The sequence below is a fragment of the Rhododendron vialii genome, chromosome 1a, assembly GCF_030253575.1.
Source record: "Rhododendron vialii isolate Sample 1 chromosome 1a, ASM3025357v1".
In the NCBI taxonomy this organism is placed as follows: domain Eukaryota; kingdom Viridiplantae; phylum Streptophyta; class Magnoliopsida; order Ericales; family Ericaceae; genus Rhododendron; species Rhododendron vialii.
In genome coordinates this window covers 19,582,660-19,605,228 of record NC_080557.1, presented here as the reverse complement: position 1 = coordinate 19,605,228, position 22,569 = coordinate 19,582,660, and the positions used below count along the sequence as shown (strand labels likewise).

General features: G+C 39.2%; 2 protein-coding genes across 2 annotated transcripts; one reads left to right on the top strand and one right to left on the bottom strand.

Annotated features, from left to right (window-relative positions):
• The first annotated feature begins 698 nt into the window (after positions 1 to 698).
• Positions 699 to 2,378, top strand: LOC131318917 (E3 ubiquitin-protein ligase ATL4-like). The gene has a single exon (XM_058348967.1). The coding sequence runs from the start codon at positions 1,077 to 1,079 to the stop codon at positions 2,052 to 2,054; it is 978 nt and encodes a 325-aa protein (XP_058204950.1). The 5' UTR covers positions 699 to 1,076; the 3' UTR covers positions 2,055 to 2,378.
• An 11,542-nt stretch (positions 2,379 to 13,920) lies between these two features.
• On the bottom strand, positions 13,921 to 19,692 carry LOC131318910 (uncharacterized). Its single transcript, XM_058348955.1, has 2 exons — positions 19,339 to 19,692; positions 13,921 to 14,644 (listed from the first exon to the last, which is right to left on the bottom strand). Exons 1-2 carry the CDS (start codon positions 19,430 to 19,432, stop codon positions 14,037 to 14,039), a joined length of 702 nt encoding a protein of 233 aa, XP_058204938.1. The 5' UTR covers positions 19,433 to 19,692; the 3' UTR covers positions 13,921 to 14,036.
• Between the last annotated feature and the right edge of the window lie 2,877 nt (positions 19,693 to 22,569).

Genomic DNA, 22,569 nt, shown 5'->3' with positions numbered 1-22,569 from the left:
GTTGTATTAATATATGAGTCATGTTTAGAATTCTCACCCTTTCCCAAAAAAAAAAAGAAAAAAAAGTTCTTCTACCCCTAAGGAATTTGCCTGGTGGTCCTGTGACTTGTGAGATTGCTCCCTTCTAAGTTTTGCTCTTTTCTAATGTCTCAAATTCGATTCCTCATGTCAAGAACTCTTGAGGCCACCTTAACCCACACGGCAAATGTATAAAACAGTTGTTGAACGGACTATAGGATTTAGTTCGAAATGAACACAAACTCACCTGAAATACCTTACATTAAAAAAAACACACACACACAAAGATCGTGCTAAAAAATTAGTAGGCCCCCATTAGTAATATTTCGTTTTCATATGGAAACGACTTCATATATGGACATGCATAGGGCTTTTTTATTTATTTTTTCCTCAACTGTCATGGATGTACATGTTATTAATGCATAACTTTGACCTAGAGATGCTTCCAACACTACATGTCAAATTCCAAATCTGATCACAGATGGAAAATAGAATAGAATAATACTCCTTCCTATACTATACTACTACTGCTGCTGCTGCAGTTATTTTCTCTCTAAAACAGAAAAGTAGTACTCCAATAAAATTCCTTTCTCTCTTCCAAAACAAATGGGTAATCAAGATGACCACGAAACCCATCAATTAACCAAACAGACTCCCAATTGACTCAAAACCCATGAACGCAACAACCCCAAATCACCGCAAATCCCCTCTCTCTCTCTCTCTCTCTCTCTCTCTCTAAAAAACATAACACAGCATTCATTCAATTGCATTCAATTTAGGCACCTACTACTGCGTTTGCTCTCTCTCCCATCACCACTCCACCATACATATATACACACACATATAGATTGATATACATACAGTGAGAGAGAGAGAGAACACACACAGAGAGAGAGATGCAGCCCCTTGTTCCCAGACTCCCCACTCTAAGTCTCCACGTGCCCCTCACGTTCCTCTCATTTAGCACTCTTCTCGTGGCATCTCCCTCTTAAATACCAGCCCCCAACCTCGCAGCAATCTCTTTCTCTCTACTCTGATATTTCGTTTTCCTTCTCTTTATGCCTAGCGCATTTGGTCTTATGGAGACGCCACCACCTCCATTCTTCACCGTACCCGGCGCCGCAACCACCGTGGCTTTACCTCCGCCGATCCCCTACGCCGGAGACGGCCCCTCTACCTCCCCCTCCTTCTCCATCATAATAGTGGTCATCATCATAGCCTCCGCCATCATTGTCTCCGCCTCCATCTACCTCCTCCTCCGCTGCTTCGGCCGCCGCTCCTTGTCCGCAGCAGACGACGTCGTCGTCTCCTCCTCCCACCACGCGCGCCACCACAACCGCTGCGATCTCCTCGCGCAACAAACCGACGACGATCTCAACAGCTCTCTCCCCGTCTTCACGTTCGGCTCCGTCACCGGCAACATCGTCGGCGGCGACTGCGCCGTCTGTCTGTCCAAGTTCGAGCCCAACGACCAGCTCCGGTTACTCCCCCTCTGTTGCCACGCGTTCCACACGCAATGCATCGACGCGTGGCTGTTATCCAATCAGACGTGTCCTCTGTGCAGGTCCACCGTACATCCCACGGAGACCGACGTAATGAATAAAATCCTCTCCTCATCCGCCCCCGCCGCCGGAGGAGAAGGAAACAGTTTCCGCATCGAGATCGGGAGTTTGAGCCGGCGACGAGAGTCCGGCGGCCGGAGATCGTACTCGGTCGGCTCGTTCGAGTACATTGTCGACGAAGGAGGCCACGAGGTTGCCGTCGAGTTGACTCACCGCCGAGGAGTCTCGGATGATAAGGAGTCGACGGGAGTTCCGCCGCCTGGAGATGGTTTGGCCGGGGAAGTCGCCGGGCGGAGCTGGTTGAGAGATTACGTGGATCGAATCGCGTCGATTTCGTCCCGCACGCTGTCGTTTCGGAGCTCCGGTAGGTTTTTCACCGGCAGCAGCAGGCGGAGCGACGCCGTTGAGGATTTGGAGGCAAATCGTGTTGGAGAAGAGATCAGCGAGTTGTTTCGGTGGGTCTCTGGGGTATAATTGTAAATTCGTTTCTCCGAATTTGTAGTAATTCCAAATTTTGCTCCTTCCACTCCTGTGGTTTTAGGAGTGGATGTAGTAAAAAAATGGAATGATTCATTTTCATATTCTTCCCTTTCGGATCATATATACAGAATCTATAAAATAGGTAGGTATTAGTACTATTTGGAGTAGAGATTTCTTTGGGCCATAATTGTAATTCCAACTTTTGCTCCTTCCACTCTTAAAGTTAAGAGTGGGTGTAACAAAAAATGGGATGATTCTGAATTCATCAGTTTCCCTTTCGAATCATATATACAGGATCTATAAACTAGATTGTTATTACGATACGTTTTGTTAATGATTTTTGCATATCTTATCATGTCGATAACTATGAATCTTCTGACTTTGGTTGGGGAAATAAATCCATGAGTATAGAGATAATCTTCCAATTTTGGGAAATTTGAATATAATATTGTAAATGTATGATTGAGAAAATATTGGTTGAGATGGATCAAGGCGGTCCGAAATTTGCTCAGAAATATATGTAGTAGATAGGTACGACATATTTACACATGCACACGCAGCGAGATATAGTCAAAGAGTAGTCTGACCATAAAGGGTGGGTAAACTTTTCTTCTTTTTTTATTTTTATTTTTATGATACTTCGGAAATTCTAAGGGAGGGTAAACTATGTGAGTAGCAAAAGGTGAATATGGAACTAAGGGTCTGTTTGATTCGCGAGAAAAATACTCCCTTCGTTCCATTTTCATTGTTCATTATTTTTTTTTTATAAGTATTTGTCCATTATTTTATTTGTCTCTTTTATGTCTTTTGCCTATATCATTTAGTGCGGATCTTGAAAAATATGCAATATGAATCTTATTTGATAGATCTCGATTAGTTCTATAATACAAAGTTTTCAAAATTATAAAAAACATGATTGAAAGATATAAGTAATTAAAAATAACACGCAGTTCAAACATGAACAATGAAAATGGGACAGAGGAAGTATAATGGAAAGTGAAGCAAAAGAAAAGAAAAGAAAAATGTATTTTTTTTTTCTTGCATCCGTTTGATTAGGATGAAAGTTTTGCAAAAGATAAGAAAATCAGAATAATTATTGTTGATTTTTACCAGGAAATAAAATTTTCCTTCACTTTTTGGGAGAAAAAGGCAAGTCAAGCTCTCTAATTTTAGAGAATTGCAAGTAAAAGTTTGCTTTCTACCACTTTTTAGGACATTCTCGCTAAGTGAACACTAAAAGAGTTTTTTTTTTTCTTTCTTGCACTTTTTACCATTATCTCGCTAATCAAACGGACTGGAAGGCCTACTACAACTTTTGATGAAGCCATTGCGTTTAGATTAATTTATGCTCACCTCAAATAATTATTCCCACAATTTAGTAATGGCGCCCATTAAAATTGGGCAACTCCGTTAGAATTATGAGACATGGAAAGTTTGGAACATAAACAAATTTCTCTGTCTCAGGCCCTAATAACAATCTCAGCGAGGATATAATAGTCTGGTTTGTTTTATTTGGTTCGGTTCCAATTTATTTTATTTTTATCAGAGTTTGGTTCCAAATTTGGTCAGGCTTGGCTGAGAGTGAGAGAGTGAGAGAGAGTGAAGAGTAAATTAATAAGAGCATGAAAAGGTGAGTTCAGAACGCATGTTTCTTCCTTGCCAGTATTTTTTTTTCAACTCGATCGAGCGTGCTACAATTCAAGCAAGTTTAATTAATGGTTTGGTTTTCTTTAATTTGGTTTGGCTAAAAAAGAGAGTAAATTAAGAGAGTAGCAAAGAGTGATTTAGAAGGCATAGACTAATCAAGCGTGAGGTTTTGTTTGCTTGAACCATGGGTAGCAAAAAGTAGTACTTCCTCCGTCCCTTTGTAAGTGTCATGCTTCGTAATTCCAACTTATTAAAAAAACATCATCATTATACCTTTCACATCAACTTTTTCCTCAACTTTCCCTACTTACCCATCATCATTACACTTTTACTCACTTACTTTTTAAAATGGAATCTACTTTTAAGGACAAAATAGACAATTCACCAACTTTTACCCACTAATTTTACAAAATGGACACTTATTAAGGGACAACCCAAAATGAAATACCGGACTATAAATAAGGGACGGAGGGAGTAATTCAAAAGGCATACATATAATACTATCTCACTTTTAATGTCACTATATATGTAGTTTGGTTTAATTTGGTTTTGTTTTGTTTGGTTGGGCTAAAATCAATCGTAGTAGTCATTTCGACAAATTGCCTTTCCAAATTCAATTTTTTTTTTTTTTTGAAATGATCATAATATATAACAATCACCTCAACGATATACATCTTTAAAGAGTAACTGATCTAGCACGGGCGGAATACAATCCGGATGAAACAAAATTTGCCTACTAAAGCAATTGACAAATTCAATTTGTAGTTTGAAATTGAGCACTCTCTGTCCCCTCTCATAATTCTGCTTTTTGCCTCCAAATCTTTCCCTTTCTCCTCTCAAAATCCATTGAGGATAGTGTCGATTTCTTAGTTTAGAGTGTTTCTATTTTTGAAGAGATGATAATACAGGTGTTGAAATTGGTGCAACAAATTCATGGAGCTATAAAACTCAAAACTTGTGCATTTTTATTGGTGTAAACAAAGCAAAGTTGAGCGTTGTTTAACTCAGCTAACATCGCTTTGTCATATCAAGCCAAATTTTTTTGGTTGTTGGGGTCACAAACTAGAACAATAACAAGTTTAGAAAAATAAAAGTTTAATTGTGTGATCAAAATAGTCAATATTGTGTGCAAAAATATATAGTAACATTCTTTGATGAGAAATCAAAGGCAGTTTGGTCAACTGGCCCCACTTATCTTATCTATCAATCACTCCGCCCTTAATTCGATTCAATAAGCAGGGTTTTGTGAGAGAGGCTGCACGCCTTCACGGCTTCGCATTGAACATTTTGGATGGATTTTAATGTAACCCTGTTTGGAAGCCAGTTTTCAGGATCTCAGGGGAAAATAACATTAGAGTGTTGTTCCAGAGGGTAGAAAATCAAGGTACCCCCGTTAACGGTCCATTTAAATGGTCTCATTTTTTTCTACTATGTATCATCTGGATCTTTGTGAGTCTTTAATCATGTTTTTGTGACTCCAGAGGGGAAGAAAACTAAAGTACAGTATTTGATCCCCTGAAGCCTTAAAATAATCGAAGTTTTAAAGCCTTAAAAAATAGTCAGAGTTTTGCACATCTCCCTCGTCTGCTAAAACTATGTGTCAACATGTGGCAGGACAAGAATTTCCTCCAATTGTTTTATGGTAGGTCATCAGTTTTTGTGTTCCAACCGTTCAACCTCCAAGACCCAATAACAAAAAAGCCTCAGAGAATCCCCAAGAAACATGGATCCCTTGTCATCTTGACATTTATTGACCTCTGCGATTTCCCCAAGGGTTGACATTTAGATAAGTAGAGATTTAACCTTGTTTTTTCTTTTACCACGTACTTTTTTATATATATAATATATATCTATGCGTATTATTAGAATAGTTAGATTTGGAGTGCAATTTTGTTCACTATCTTCTAACATTATCCTTCTTCTTATTGATTAAAATGATGTGGGTCTCACCTCTGTAATACATTTTTTGATAAGCATGACATCACTTTGTGATGGGATCCACATCATTTCAACCAATAGGAAGAATGGTAATGTTCACCCTCTTAAGTGGAGGGTGAACAAAATTCAACTCGTTAGATTAACACCTATAAATGAGTTGAACTCCTTACGTCATCTTCTCTTGGCACCTAAGTGCACTCCTAATGTTGTTAGGTGGAAGGCCTTTTGGCTATTTTTTCTTTTACTTGAATCAAAGCACCAACTTTTTCTTGAAGGATTGTGTTATGGGCCGAATATGTTGGTTCGGTCAAGGTCATTACACTCAGCGAAATACCGAGCTTAGCCCCTCAATTCTATCTGATCAGATCGAGTCGGATCGGTCAACCCGGTTCGGCTATGATGACGTTCAGATAAGCAAATCCGGACAGCTAGCTCACTATGACAACAACATTTCGTTTGGTACGGACAGTGTGGTTTGGCCAACTTGTACACGCCAGCTCGTTCATGTGCGCCTAACCGCCTTGCTCCCATACGTCAGTTGTGACGTCAACTAGAATGGTTACGGCATGAGTTGGGCACGAATGCACATGGGTGACAGCTCATGCACATGCACGATAATTGCCTTATCCAATATATACATCGGTCGAAGCGGTTACCGAGCGTGATAAATCACACTCTTACTTGAAGAGCAAGTCTAGGGACTGTATATAATTAAAGGAAAAAGATCGACCTATAGGGTACGCCATTCCTTCTCTGTATCGTTCCAACTTTATCGGATGTCCTCGAAGGAAAAGAGATCCACCTAAAGGGGTACGTCATTCCTTCTAATCCTAGTAACTCTGTCCTTTCCTTTCCTCTCTTTGAGCACTTGCTTACTTAACCATCGGAGTGTCTATCGATCAACTCCGACCGACTTGGACACTAACGGTGGGTGTCATTTGTGCAAGTTAGAATGTCACTTGTGCAAGTTAGAACGACAGAGTTAGGCTAATCCATCCTCCATCTGCTGAACCGAAGGCTGAGACGAGGTCTTGAATTTGAGTCACAACCCGACAAATTGTTTTCTTATCGATCTTATATGTTTGGTTACTCTGTGTCTGGAAGAAAGTCAGTAAAGAATGTTGATGTATTTGTTTTTTTTGGTTTTTTGTGTGAGATGGGCATGTGTCAAAAGAAGAAATTGTCTTCTTGTACATGGACCAAAAAAAAGAAAATTGTGGATGTACAAGTGAGTACTAGTTGTTACTGTTTTCACTTTAATTTCTTTGTTGTTTTCTGGAAGACGCAAGAAATGTGTGATGATGAACCACCACAACCCAAAACAGTTTCCGTGAAAGCAACTCACTTTTCATAAAATTCTATAGTTTTACTCTTACTTTTTGAATTATACTAGTAGTATTATTTAAAGGAACAATGCTACACATAACTTTAAAATACAACGGCGTCTGTAACCGCTCGATACACATGAGAACACATGCATCGAATCGGCTCAAAAATAGTTCTGTCCAGAGGTGTGTTTTAAAATTGAGTGGGTAGAGTTTGAGTTTCTAATATAAATTAAGCTTTCAAATGCTTTTGTTTTCATTTTTACCTCTATATTCCGACAACAAATTCTTAAGATCCGTACAATTGCATTACTACTCCCTCCGTCTCAATTTAATAGTCTCTCGTTCTATTCTAACCGGATAAAAAACTAGTTACATTTTTAAATCGGTAATGATTTTATATCTAATATACATCTTGTTTAATAGATCTCGATTAGTCCTATAATACAATGTTTTTAAAATCACGTAAAATATTATAAATGACAAGATATAATCAATTGAAGAGTGACATAAACTCTAAAAAATGACTGTTAAATTGCGACGGAGGGATTCGCAAGGGTTGAGTCGTGATTGATGAAAATAAGGTCAAAAGGGGGAGTACTTAAAGAAAGATATGAGGTGACTAGCTGGAGCATTCCAATTGTACTAGTATAAAGCATCAACTTTTTTTCCTTTTGTTTATGGGTTCGACTTGCTCTACACGCATATGGGATTCATCCAAACTTTACCATGCAAAAGAGGACCTAAATGTTAAAATAAAAAGGCAGAAGAGAACTTGGCAAGCATCTACCACTTTCTGTTATACTAATAAGTCACCATTGACTTTGATGTTTCTTCCATGGATGGACCAGTGGAGTGAAGCCCTTTGTGTGCATCCGAAGACTGCTCCGATTCTTTAAGTAGTTCTAGGGGATGGAGAGTCTGAGAGAAAACAGTAGATACAAAGTTCTTACTCCCATTGTACTAGGAGAGACTGGTGTGTGACATATTCAAACCGACGTCGCAGCAATTGGGTTTTTTTGGCTAAGTTTTCGCGGTGGATTGATGGGAAGTGGTTGGGTTTCGGTGATTGGCAAGGATAGCTATAGCCATTTGCGGTTCTATATTTGGAACCAAAGATGGGACCATGCCATTTCAGAAACAAGTTTGGCTGCCACTTAATTTGAGCTTTATGTGATCTCATCTAATCATATCATCTGAAATAGGAAGACAATCTCAACAATAGACAACGAAGTCATAAATTTTTACCACAAAGCAAAATTCTATCTACTTCTTAAGAAGAAAGTTTAATGTCTGCACTGTTAGTCTATACAGATTCATGACACGACGCATCGGCAAGAGCTGTCTCTTCGAGGATCATGGAACATTCTCGCATCACGCAAATCAACCTCTCTAGAAAAACTTATGAATCATTAAGTTCCGGTAAACCCTATGAACTTCTAAAAATTTGGACATTTGATTGTCATAGAATCTCTGATTTGACACAATAACAAGTGCTTTCTGTGAATATATATTCTGTATCTAGAATATATATTCTGTATCTTCTTGTAATGTGCTATTTTAGGACATGTATTGTAATCAAATCATAGCATAATCATAGGGTAATCATATCGTAATCATATCATAGCGTAATCATAGGGTAATCATATCGTAATCAAATCTTGTAATCTTCCTTTCTTAGGCATAGCTTTACTCTATTTAAAGATGTACTCACCTCATTGTAATTCATTCAGAAATAATATCAGTATTTTCCGTCTCTGTTTCTCTGTTTTCTATCATGGTATCAGAGCCGATTCCGAAACCCTAACCTGTTTTCCAATCAGTCTTCTATCCTCAAATCTCTTTCCCTCTGTCAGCTACTATCGTTCCCTATCTCTCTGTTTTTCAGCAACTCAAATCATAAGAAATACCCACAGCAGCCAACACCCATCCCTCTCCAACCGCCGGTGACCTACCCACACTCCGACAACCTCCAGCAGCACTTGCAGGCACTGCAGTAGCTCCGGCAACCTCTGTTACAACTCCGACGAACCAGTCTAAGGCAGATTGGTACTCTGGTATTCTGTTTTCTTTTTTGACTGCGTTTCTCTGTTAGCATCATGTCTGGCGATAAAAATCAGGCTATTAGTGTGCGTTTGACCAGTAACAACTACTCCTATTGGGCTCATGTGATGAAAAATTTTGTTGTTGGTAAAGAAATGTGGGGATATGTAGACGGTTCTACGCTACCTCCTTCTGATCCAAAAGACCCAGGGTATGCCACTGCCTTGGGAAAATGGAACACAGGGAATGCACAGATTTTGACTTGGTTTCACAACTTCGTAGAACCAAGTATTGGCTTGAATTTTTCGAAATATAACACAGCAAAGAAAGTTTGGGATTATCTACAAGCTCTGTATCTTGAATCAAATTTTGCTAAACGATATGAGCTTGAAATGTCCATCCGAAACACCACCCAAAACAATAAATCGATTCAAGAATTTTATAACGAAATGACTACTTATTGGGATCAGTTAGCTCTCATGGAACCTTCAGATTTGCAGCTACTTGATAGTTATGTCAGATTTCGTGAGGAACTACGACTTGTTCAGTTTCTCATGGCCCTTCGGCCTCAGTTTGAGCCTCTTCGTGGGGCTATCTTGCATCGGTCTCCATTGCCCTCAGTAGATGGTGCTGTTCATGAGCTTATTGCTGAGGAAACGCGGTTCAAAGTGGCTAATCTTGCACCTCCCTCACAGTCTGTCTTTGCTGCTCCATTTGCTCCATCTGGCCAATATCCGACACATCACTCGCCCACTCCAGCATCTCATCCTGTCCAATTTGCGGCCAAGCCAAGGCCTCAAATTCCTGAAGATGAGTGTAACTATTGCCATCAGAAGGGTCATTGGAAGCATCAATGCCCTAACCGTCCCAAGCCAAAGGGACGAAATGTTACTCAGTCAACTGGTCCTCATGCCCCGCATCAGTCTCGGGCACCACAACAGCATTCTCGCCCTCCTGCAACCTTGGCAGCACTGGCCTCCAGTAGTGCACCTCCAGAGTTTGATTATGAGCAATTTCAACAGTTTCAGGCTTACATGGAAGCCATTCGAGGGGGTTCCCCCCAAGCTTCTGCCATGACTACCACTCACTCAGGTTTGCGTGGTTCTCCCACCTCAGGTATCCAACCCACCACTTGGATCTTTGATTCTGGCTCTTCTCATCATATGACTCCTGATATGTCTCTTCTTAGTAATTGTGTGCCACCTGCTTTTCCTATTAGTATTGCCACAGCCAATGGTTCTCCCATGCATGTTGCTTCTATTGGCTCCATTCTATCTTCTACTGCACCTTCACTATCTATTCCTAATGTCTTTTATGTTCCTCAGTTGTCTTTGAGCCTACTTTCAATCAGCCAATTATCCGACTCTGGTTTTGATGTTGTTTTCTCTTCCTCTGGTTGTGTTGTGCAGGATCGGGATTCCAAGAAGCAGATTGGGGCAGGCCGTAGAGTTGGTGATCTCTATCTTTTGGAGCACTTGCATCTCCCAATAAAACCTTCTTCCACTGCTGCGTCATCTTTTTGTTTAGATCATAAGTCATCTCCATTTTATCTTTGGCATTCTAGATTAGGACATCTGTCTAGTGAACGTCTAAAACTTTTAGTTAAGTCAGGTCATTTGGGTCATATTTCAGTCAGTAATATTTCAGAATGCAGTGGTTGTAAGTTTGCAAAAATGTCAGCTTTACCTTTTAATAAAAGTACCTCTATTTCTACTTCGCCTTTTCAGCTTGTTCACACTGATTTATGGGGCCCTTCTCCGGTTGCTACTAAAGGTGGTTTTGTTTATTATGTCTCTTTTGTGGATGATTTTAGTCGGTATACTTGGGTTTACTTAATGACACACAAATCTGAGTTCTTTACGATTTATAATAATTTCCATGCCATGGTTCAAAATCAGTTTTCTACATCGGTTAAAATTTTTCGGTCTGACTTGAGTGGGGAATATTCACTTTCAGAGTTTCATAAATTCCTAGATTCGCTTGGGACTATCCACCAATCGTCTTGCACTGACACTCCTGCCCAAAATGGTAGAGCTGAAAGAAAACATCGTCACCTTCTTAATACTGCTCGGTCTCTACTCCTATCTTCCTTCGTCCCGTCCTGTTACTGGGGAGAAGCTGTTCTCACTGCAGCCTATCTCCTGAATCGGATGCCCACCCCTCTTCTTTCTGGTAGCTCTCCTTATGAGCGGCTTTATGGTCAGGTTCCTAATTACTCTCTTCTTAGAGTATTTGGTTCTACTTGTTTTGTTTTCCTCCCCAAAAAAGACCGCACTAAGCTCAGCACCCGCTGTGTCTTAGGTGTTTTTTTAGGGTATGGCATTAATCAAAAAGGGTATCGGTGTTATGATCCTGTGACCAAAAAGCTTTATGTTTCAAGGCACGTTGTCTTCTTAGAGCGTCTTCCCTATTTTACTCTTCCACCTCGCACTGCTCCAGTAGCCAAAGAAGACTTGATCCATATTGACCCATTTCCTATGGATCTGGATGTGCCTCCCGAAGAGTACACCTCCACTCTTCAGGTATCTGATATTTCTACAGCCCCCTCAGCATCACCTCGTCGTGCTCCGATCACCCAGGTCTACACCCGTCGTCCAACTTCTACAGCTGCTCCCCAATCTGCCTCTGCGGATCCTGATCCGCCTGCCCGCCGGTATCCCGTCCGCGACAATCGTCAACCACCGGTAAAATATGGCTTTACTAATACTTGTTTCTCATCCTCTTATCAATCATTCCTTTCCCGCATTCACACTTATTTTGAGCCTAGGTCCTATAAAGAAGCTTGCAATGATCCCAATTGGATGGATGCCATGCAAGCTGAACTTACTGCTCTTGCTCACAATCAAACTTGGGAGTTGGTTTCACTTCCGGATGGTAAGAATCTAATCGGTTGCAAATGGGTCTACAAGGTTAAGACTCATTCTGATGGTTCTTTAGAACGGTATAAAGCCCGCTTAGTTGCTAAAAGGTTTTCTCAGGAGTATGGGATTGATTATGAGGAAACTTTTGCCCCCGTTGCCAAAATGACCACTGTTCGCACCTTGATCTCAGTGGCCGCAGTGCACCAGTGGCCTCTTTCTCAGTTGGATGTAAAGAATGCTTTTCTCAATGGCAATCTCTCTGAAGAGGTTTATATGTGGCCTCCTCCTGGCTTCTCTCATCCTTCCGGTAGGGTTTGTCGCTTGCGTCGTGCTCTCTATGGCTTGAAACAGTCCCCTCGCGCTTGGTATTCACGCTTCTAGGATGTTGTTCTTCAGATTGGCTTCACGCCGAGCATGCATGACTCTGCTCTATTTCTCCGTTGCACCTCTCATGGCCTGGTACTTCTCTTACTTTATGTTGATGACATGATCATCACTGGTTCTGATTCTACTGCTATTGCTGAAGTCAAAAGTCATCTCTTCCGTGAGTTCGAAATGAAAGACTTGGGCCCGCTACGTTATTTCCTTGGTATTGAAGTTGCTTCCTCTCCTCAGGGGTATCTTTTGGGACAGTCCAAGTATGTTACTGATATTCTTCACCGTGCTCGTCTCACGGATACGAAGACTGTTGATACTCCCCTTGAACTCCATGCCAAGTTCTCTGCCTCTGATGGTGTCCCCCTTGAGGATCCTACGGAATATCGCGAATTGGTGGGCTGCTTAGTTTATCTTACTGTTACTCGGCCAGATATTTCTTATGCAGTTCACATTGTTAGTCAGTTTGTCTCTGCCCCCCGGACTACGCATTGGGCTGCCCTCTTACGTATTCTCCGTTATCTTCGTGGTACCCTTCATCAGTGCCTTCTGATTTCTTCTACATCAAGCTTAACCCTCCATGCTTATGCTGATGCTGACTGGGCAGGTGATGTCAATGACCGCAAATCTACCTCTGGCCTCTGTGTTTTTCTAGGCGATTCTCTTATCTCTTGGAAAAGCAAAAAGCAATCTGTTGTTGCTCGCTCCACCGCGGAAGCTGAATATCGTGCCATGGCCCATGCTACCTCTGAAATCGTCTGGCTTCGCTGGCTTATTTCCGATATGGGGGTCTCTGTTACTACTCCTACGCCTCTTTACTGCGACAATAAGAGTGCTATTCAGCTTGCCCACAACTCGGTCTTCCATGAGCGCACGAAGCACATTGAGATTGATTGTCATTTCATACGTCAGCATCTTCAGTCTGGCACCATTGCTTTACCCTTCGTCTCCTCCACATTGCAGCTGGCTGATTTCTTCACGAAGACCCATACCGCTGCTCGTTTCCGCTTTCTCCTTGACAAACTCTCGATGCTCTCTGCCCTCGCACCTTGAGTTTGAGGGGGGGTGTGAATATATATTCTGTATCTAGAATATATATTCTGTATCTTCTTGTAATGTGCTATTTTAGGACATGTATTGTAATCAAATCATAGCATAATCATAGGGTAATCATATCGTAATCATATCATAGCGTAATCATAGGGTAATCATATCGTAATCAAATCTTGTAATCTTCCTTTCTTAGGCATAGCTTTACTCTATTTAAAGATGTACTCACCTCATTGTAATTCATTCAGAAATAATATCAGTATTTTCCGTCTCTGTTTCTCTGTTTTCTATCACTTTCAGCCTCAGGCATTGTCAGAAAAAATCCACCTATGCAAAAAAAATAAGGATATGGTTGTCAAACAACTACTTCGCTAAAACTAGACTTTTTTTACGACGTTTAAGTTGGCTGTGCCAGCATCTAGAAAGGAAAAGGGTAAACACAAAAATGTTCCTTTGTACAGTCTCAGGATATTGGTATCAAGGTTCCTTTGTACAGTCTCAGGATGTTGGTATCAGTCTCAGGATATTGGTGTCAAGGTTCCTTTGTACAGTCTCAGGATATTGGTATCAAGGTTCCTTTCTACAGTCTCACACTTGCAAATGTCACAATTCTTACCAAAATTTGAATAGTAAACACAAAATTGCATCTGGAGTGTCCTTCCCAACATTCTCTTCAGCTGAAATGAAAACAAAATCTCACAACATCACATCACTGAAGGCCTTTTTCTTTTGTGGTCTCACAATACATTGAAGTAGAACACTTGCGACAGCAACATATAAAGAAAGCAAACAAGAAAAATATAGTAAAAAAACACGCTGGTTTTTCTCTTTCCGCTGCTGCTGCTGCTGCAGGGAGTACTGGTTCCGCTGAAGCACCCTTTCTTCTGCTTGATCCCTTGACCTAAATCTTCAAGGACAAATGAAGTATTTCTTTCACTAGTGCTGAATAAAACACACCAATAAGACCCTTTATGGGTTCTAATCACCCCTACTCCAATTTCAGTGTGTGTTTTATTACTTAGCAGAGATAGACTTTTCTTGTCTCGAACAAGCGCTTGGGAGAAGGCTTCTAACGGCTCAAGGTATTTGTGTTGACACCCAACGATAAGGCCTGAAATGGTGCCGAAAGTGGGTAATTCTACACCGCAATTGGGAGCAAAAACTTCAGTGAAATCATCTTCTGGTGGGTGGCAGTTTATGGTGTTGTTGGTCGTGCAGTTCCCCTTGCATTCCTCTGCAAATTGCAAGGCAATGCACCCAAGACCAGGACTGTTGTTGAGTTGCTGAAGCCTTTGGGATGTTCGGTTTTTGTTGATAATGTCGACTATATCATTTGCAGGGTTTCCTGTAGTATGAAGTAGCATTAAAAACCATAAATCAGAAAATGAATGCGTAAACAAAAATTTATTGATTGGTCCTTGAAAGTATTCACAGTTTGCAAAAGATGCGATTTATCCAAGAAATCTAAGTGCGGCAATTAAACCTGTATTTAGAACTTTTGGAAGGGAAAGAGAAAGGAAAAGAAAAGAAGAGTCTAAGGACTTTTTTTTCTCCAGCTGTTTGGTTTTGTAAAGAAAAAGAGAGGAGAGTGAGAAAGAAGATAATTATTTCACCTAATGTAATCCTAAAGAAAAAAAAAACTGGCAGAAACTACCAAGATAAAGTAAATATCATTGATAATTGATAAATATGAATGAAAAGAGGAACACAACAAAGGAGGGATAGAAAACTGTTATTTCCCTTTCCTTCCCTAAGTTACAAAGTCCAAACACACCCTTAATATCAGATCTATGGACATTGTCCACTTTTAGATTAAGGGTAGCCTAGCAGCAGTCTCGTAAATGTGGACCAAACTGTAGTATCCTTGATGGTCTTTGATCATTCCAAAGTCTATTCGTATTTGTACCTTCAATTCCAACTCATCTGAGCAGCCACAGCCCACAGTTATTTAGCTAAAAAAAGTTCAACAGCGGAAAATTTTCGTTTTGTTTCTTTTCCCTTTCTCTTACTTTTCCTAAGTTCCAAACACACCCTTAATGCCAGATCTAGTTGTATTTTTAGCACCAACTGTACCATAGCAGCAGTCTTGTGAATTTAGGCTAAAGTCTACCCCTTTATGGCACCTTAACCATACAAAGTATGCATACAACTGTGTTATCAACTCCGACTATTAGCGAAAGAAGAGCTCAATAGCAGAAGAGTAGACTTCTTCTGCATGTGCAGTCCATTTAAGGCCAAGATGTTAGACTTTGCACAATGAATCACTACAATAATTGAAGTGAATGATTTACTTTGTTATTGATTTCGTCCATTTTATGCGTGTTCTTGTCCGTATTTCACTATTTTGTAGTAGCTCCAAATGTTATTTAGCACTCCAATAAGACAAACCACATTGGTGGTAAGTTTCAAAATAAATATCCAAGTTGCTGCACAGTTGAGAAGTTGAACCATCTGTTTTACTTCTACTTTAAGTAGCAACATGTGGAACCAGAAAAGTATCCACTAGGCTCTAAAGTCACATGAGCAGATATGAGTTCAACATGGCAAAGCTATCATATTACAATCGAATCCAGAAAAACGAGACCCTATGGCACTTCTAAAACACCAAGTCCTTTGCACTCATGTAGCTATGGGCTCTGAATATTATAAAAGATGCATTTCAAAATTTTCATATGGGCTCTGATTTAGAATTTGAAATAAAATAATATATCCATGTCAGATGTCGTATCAACTATGGTCCCTATTTTTAGAGCAGGACTACGGTCACCGCATGGATTTCGCGGTGACCGTCCACCGCATGTCTATTGTGGGCCCCAAAAAAATACAGAAAAATATGTATAAATTTTAAAATAATATTTTATGGGGCTCCGTAAAAAATCAGCTCCAACGGATATCACTAGATATGTTTTTTGAATTTGTAGGGACGAAACTGCAAAACTAAACAGTTTCATTCCTACGAATTCTGAAAAACATACCTACCGATATCCGTTGGAGCTAATTTTTTACGGGGCCCCATAAAATATTATTTTAAAATTTATGAATATTTTTCTGTATTTTTTCGGGGCCCACTCCAGGCGCGCGGTGGACGGCCAGGCGCGCGGTGGACGGTCACCACATTTTCATGCGGTGTACCTAGACTTTCCGCTATTTTTACTGGCCGTATGGACCAACTTCTAGGTAATGTTAAACAGTGTCGTTTTAACATCTTGCTATAACTTTTGATGGTTCCTATTTGAACAATGAATCTTTGTCTTCAGCCTTTCAGGGCATGCAGAAACTATAACATTTCATACACAAATGCATAAAAATATATCATTTTTTCAGTTTTCATGTAGCCCTTTCATCTACTTCAATGTTAGACTTGTCCCACATTGCTCATTTAAGCCACCCAAGCTTGGTTAATATATTTTAGAGGTTACTCCATTTATAGCCAATTGGTTTTAGGTTGGAACCCTCCAAGAAATTTAACATTCAAGATGGACAAAGAAAATAACACAGCTAAAACTAAAAGAGCTGCTTTCCAGTATACGAGCTGAAATAACTTCACAAATTAGCAAGAAGCATAGCAAAGAGCCAAAGACCCCGATTTGGTCCTCTAAAGTAAAGTTGATTTGTAGTCTCAGATCAGATATCTATCCCTAATTTATTTAAAGGTGGGGACTCAGCGAAGAACTTACTTCAATAAAATGCCAAATGCCCTGCATATGCTGCAAATTTGCTCGATGCATGATTTATGGTGGTCAAGAAAGTAAACAGAAGGGTCATCCACCAGGAAATGGGTTCTTATGCGCGATATTTACATTCATATGAGCTGCCTTAGCCTATTTTATGTTTCCATCCTTTTTTCATTTTGTTAATGTAGGTAGCAGGATTAACCAAATTTGAAGGTGCGAAGTTATAATTGGAAAAGGAGTGCACAAGGAAGAGACCATATGGCGGATTTCAGTATGAGTTTCCTCCAAAGAATCATCATTGGTTATTGGATATGTGATTGCATGGAATGGTGCGGTTGTATGAAAATGGCTTTAGAAAATTGAATAGAACATTATAGTCTTTGTTAATAAGTTGCTTTTTAGAAGTTGCTCATTTTAGAGTGGTTGTGATTTGAATGTGGCTAGACTAGGTAGCACGGGTATGGACAAGTTATTGATATGAAAGATGTGCTTTCAAAGAATAGCAGGACAAAACATGCCGAGGACGTGTCATAAATATATACCGCACATACATTTGTCCGTCTTATGCAGGAATACTTGCATATATTGTTAGTAGATAATGTAAGGAGTGTCGAATAAACTTAACATTCTCCCCGCAATTTCATCACTAGCTCGCCTTTGGCATATGCAAGGCCAAAAAAAATCTCCAACTTCTATGGAATGAGGGTAGCTGCATTTGCCCCTTCTATTTTGGCAAAAGAACACACAACACCATGAAGTTCAAAAGTTTTAACAGGTGACCCCCTCATAGTTTGGACTCATGTGCAATGTCTAACTCCACAATTTTTGGAAGTCTATATCACCCGTATGCCTCTCTAATTTTACTCTCTCACTACCCAAAACCAACATGGCTTCCATTAACCAAGCTTACTACAACAAACCATCTCCTTCATGGTTATCTCTGTCAACGCTCACATTAAAGTGATTGGAACTCGAATGTAACTAGCCAAGAAACTTAACATTCTCACTCCAAAAGCTTTTGCATATAAAAAACAACATAAACCAAATTCTTAAATTCCAATTAAGAAACGCGCAATTCCTTTGTTCTCCCTCATGAAGAGATACTCTACTACTTCTCATCTCCTAATCATTACAGAATCGGGGTAATCTTTGAAGTTTTTTTTTTTTGAATCTCCAAAGTCCAAACTCACCTTAAGTAAGTTTATAGCTCCTATTCATTGCAGCATTTCACTGTCGACCCTCTAATTCAATGGTTAAAATAATGCAAGTCCTTTCCAATCTGTTGTTCCTTAATGTAAACCGGACTTCCCATGCATTAGAAAAATGATGTTCAGAAGTCCCTCTTGAATTACTCTTTCAGATATGCTTCTCACGATGTTAGAATTGTCACAATTCGACTCTCATGTCAATTACAAGCTTCCCAACCGCAGCATGTATCCAAACTTCTTTTCAGCAAGTTGTGAACAGCAAGTGGTGAAGCGCTACTCCTTCACTTCTTTTCACCAGATTGTGTTTTGAATCACATATTTTGGAAGGATTTACCCAGAGACTATGTAGGGAAACCCAATGATACGTTTCCATTCAATAACTCATTTTCTTATTCTCTTTTCCGTTACATTTTCATTTGCTTCCACAAATCCGTGATCCAATCAGAGCCTGAGGTTCCCAGTGTCCCTGTTTTTTGGGTGGCCGACTGGCCAAGTGGGCATAAGAAATAGCCTCTACATAATTAAAACAACACTAAATTTGGTGCCATTGCTATCAATTCTACTGCTACACCAAACACAATACTAACTACAGTGCCATTGCTGTCAAATTCTCTCTCTACCAAAAAAGACTGGTATTGTGTCGTCCATCTCTTTTATGCAAGGAACTGCTCATCCCACTTTGAGGTCACATCATAAACAAACCAAACTTGGACACATTTTTTTAAGTTGTTTTTAAAATTTTCATAATTGGACTACTCACTACTCGGCTCGACTCATTTCTTTTAGTGGCAAACTCAGCTTGACTCGATTACGACACTACAAATATGTTTTACTAACTTATTCTTCCAGCTCATTCTTTATCACTCCACTAAGTAGCAAGTTGCCTTCAAACAGAGCTTCCCCCACTACCATTTGTGTCTATTTAAACATCCGTTCCAAATAACTTTAAGTCAATGAATAATCAAGTTGTATGTCCAACGACGGCAAATAAAAGTAAGGAACCCATTAATATGTGAGAACAATCAAACAATACCTCCAAAACACCCATCAACAAACTAACAAACAATGAACTAAGAGAAATTGGGAAGATGCCAAGAAGAGACAGTTCAAAAAGAGAGAGAGAAAGAAATGCAAATCTGGAAATAGATTACCATTACCATGGTGCTTTGAGGAAACAACAGCTCCAAGCAATAAACTGCAAAGAACAATCCACTGTAACCAGAAGAGCTTCTTCTCCATCATGAAACCCATTTATGTAAGCCCAAAATGGGTTTCTTGTGAAAAGGGTATCGGAACAAAAGCCAAAAGGAAAACCCTAATAGTGCAGAAGGGTCTACTTCTTTAACAATGTACCATTGTTTGGTTAGTGGGAAAGTGAAGAGGTAAAGGAGTGCAATTTTCCTGGGAAAAAGTGAGGAGTAGAAGGACATGATTGAGGAGTGTTGCAGGATTAAGGACAAAAGTTTAACAGGGTGGGCCCAACTAGCAGTGCTTTGAAGTGTTTTTTGGTATCTTTCAGTTAAGAAAAGGAGCGAAGTTTGAACTTCGAAGAATTGGGGTAGGGGACGTACGACATGGGGCCATAAAGAGCATCTCCGCTGGAAATTTGGGTAAAAACTCTATTTGGGTTTGCCCCACTCCACCGAAAAAATATTCAATGCCCACTCTACAGGTAAAATGAAGCTTACCCAAATTCATTGCTCTTTTTCATCTCTAAATTTCTTTTAGGGTAAATTTCACTGACCTCCTCTAATGTTACTGACAAATGTAGAAACCTCCCCCAGTTTCTAAAATGTCACTATCCTCCCTTGCTTTTTCTGACATTATCAATACTCCCCCTTCCCATAAGTTAACATAGATGGCATTACCTTCAACATTTAAGGACCAAAATGCCCTCTCCATAAATAGCTGCATTTAATTGTATGAGGCCTTCTTTTTTTTTTTCCAACTCCATCTTTTTTCAACTCCTTCATATCCAACTTAGCCGACTAAAGTTTTCTGACAATATGATTATGTGATTATTTAGATTTTAGAGCAATTATAGAGTAATGATATAAATACAATGTTGAAACACATTACACAACTACATTCGAAGCCATTCATTGCACAGGGATTCACATGCATCGAATGGCTCCTATGCAACGGATGGCTCCGGACGTAGTTGTGTCCGAAATTGTGTTTTAAAGTTATGTATTTAAACTTTTTCTTATTTATTTGCTAGTGTATAAATTGCAATTTCACTTACGATCTTAACTGTTATCCAAGTATATGTCTAATGCATGTCCATGCATAGATGTTATACACTATTGATGCTACTGAGTTTGAGCGCTAAGGTTTAGGATAGGTTTGCAATATATATATACCCGATCAAATTTTGATGATCCGAGCCGCTCAAAGTGATCAGAACATGATTTTAAGGGTACTCGCGAAAAATCAGCAAAAAAAATGACCGGAAAGAGATTGATCGGAGCAGTTTTCATTGAATGGTTCAGTAAAAAACTGCACAAATCAAGCCCTTCCCGGTCATTTTTTTGCCGATTTCTCGCGAGTACCCTTAAAATCACGTTCTGCACACTTTGAGCGGCTCGGATCATCGAAATTTTCTAGGGAAATGGGAGGTCCACACGGTAGACTGGTAAAGGATCCCTCATTGGATCCGTGGTGTGTGTGTGTATATATATTGTTTGCTTAAATCTTTTTTGAGAACTTTTATTACCTTCTTAATAATTTAGGTGTGCACACACCTCCACTAATTTGGGGGATTAATCCCACTATCAACTAGCGCCGAGCAAAATTCCATAGGAGTTGATTCTACTTGGAGGGCTTTGAACATGAAATCTTAGGATAAATCAAACACCCAAATTCCAGGCCCTGACCACTAGGGGAAAAAAGCTCACTAAAGACCTTTTTTCTTCAATGAAATTTTAAAAAAAATTACCAAAACTTTTTATGTTTTAAGTTCCTCTCATAAAAAGAAACAAATAATATATCACATCATAAATTTAGTCCAATCTATTTCTATTAGTCCAACACAGTTATCCTTGGGTAGTGATTTTTACACTTCTTTTTCAATGTCCACATTCTTTTTTCTTTCTTTTTTTTAGTGTATTTCTTTCACTAAAAAAAGGAGTGTAGATATCAAAAAGGGAGTATGAAATTATTTCCCTTTTGCTTTTTGGTTGAATGATGGGATCTTTAGTTGAGCAATTGGTTAATCACGTGAACTTCAATTTGAACAATCCATCCAACCAAATTCTTTGCCACTGTTGCAAAACACCTGTGCCAATATCATTTTCACCAAACCACAAATTAGCCGACCTCACGCCAGTGCAGCCTTCCTATGCAAAAATGGCCAAAAAAAATTGAACAGGTGTACCTAACTATTAAACCCATTAACAACAAACATAAAATTTGGAATCAAGCTAATGAAGCTATGCCTAAACGAATTTTCTAGTTTGGAGTGGAACGAGCCAACAATTGGTCAAGGATGACACCCGACTACATCAATGACGGATTCTCCTAGACCCCAGTGAATGGTCGTGGGATTGGTTGAGAGGCTACAAATCGCATGGATTGTTGGGTGAAATGGTGAATGATGATGGGTTATTACAGGTGGTGGTTGGTTATGGTGTGTTGTGCTTGGCTTTTATTTGGTAGGGATGGAGGATGGTTTTCTCGAAAGAGTGATATTTTGGTTCTGATCAGAGAGAGATAAAGAGAGAGAGAATGAGAATGGTGAAGTGAGCTGGTTGACTGATGGAGGACAAAATAGACATTTTATGAAAATAGAATGCTGCTGTCATCACAAACCAATAGCTTCTTTCAAGATTTTTGACGAAAGAGTAATGGTTGGGGGAATAATGACATTGTCAGAAAAAATAGGGGAGGGTAGTGGCATTTTAGAAACCTGAGGGTAGGTTGCTAGTTTTGTCGGAAGCCTCAGGGGAGGTCAGTGAAATTTACCCATTTTTTTATTCATTAGGTTAGATCAGTGTTTGTATACACATTATCTATATATTATAATTATACAAAAAAATTATTATAAAAAATGCTTTTTTACAAAATATTATTATAATTCATATAACAATCGTATAGATATTAATAGACATTTCTTATATAATGAATTTGCATATTATTAATATGTATGCATTATATCTATATTGAATATTTTCTAGTAAGAAATTTGCTTTTATAAAATATTATTATAATTCATGAAACATTTAGAAACAAATTTTTAATTAGTACTAATAAATTGTATTTAATGTATATATTATTCATATAGCATTATATTATATGTATTATATTTTTTTATATAATTAAATAGTACATATTTATTTATAAACATAATATGATTGTATATACAATTAATAGAATATTATGACAATTGA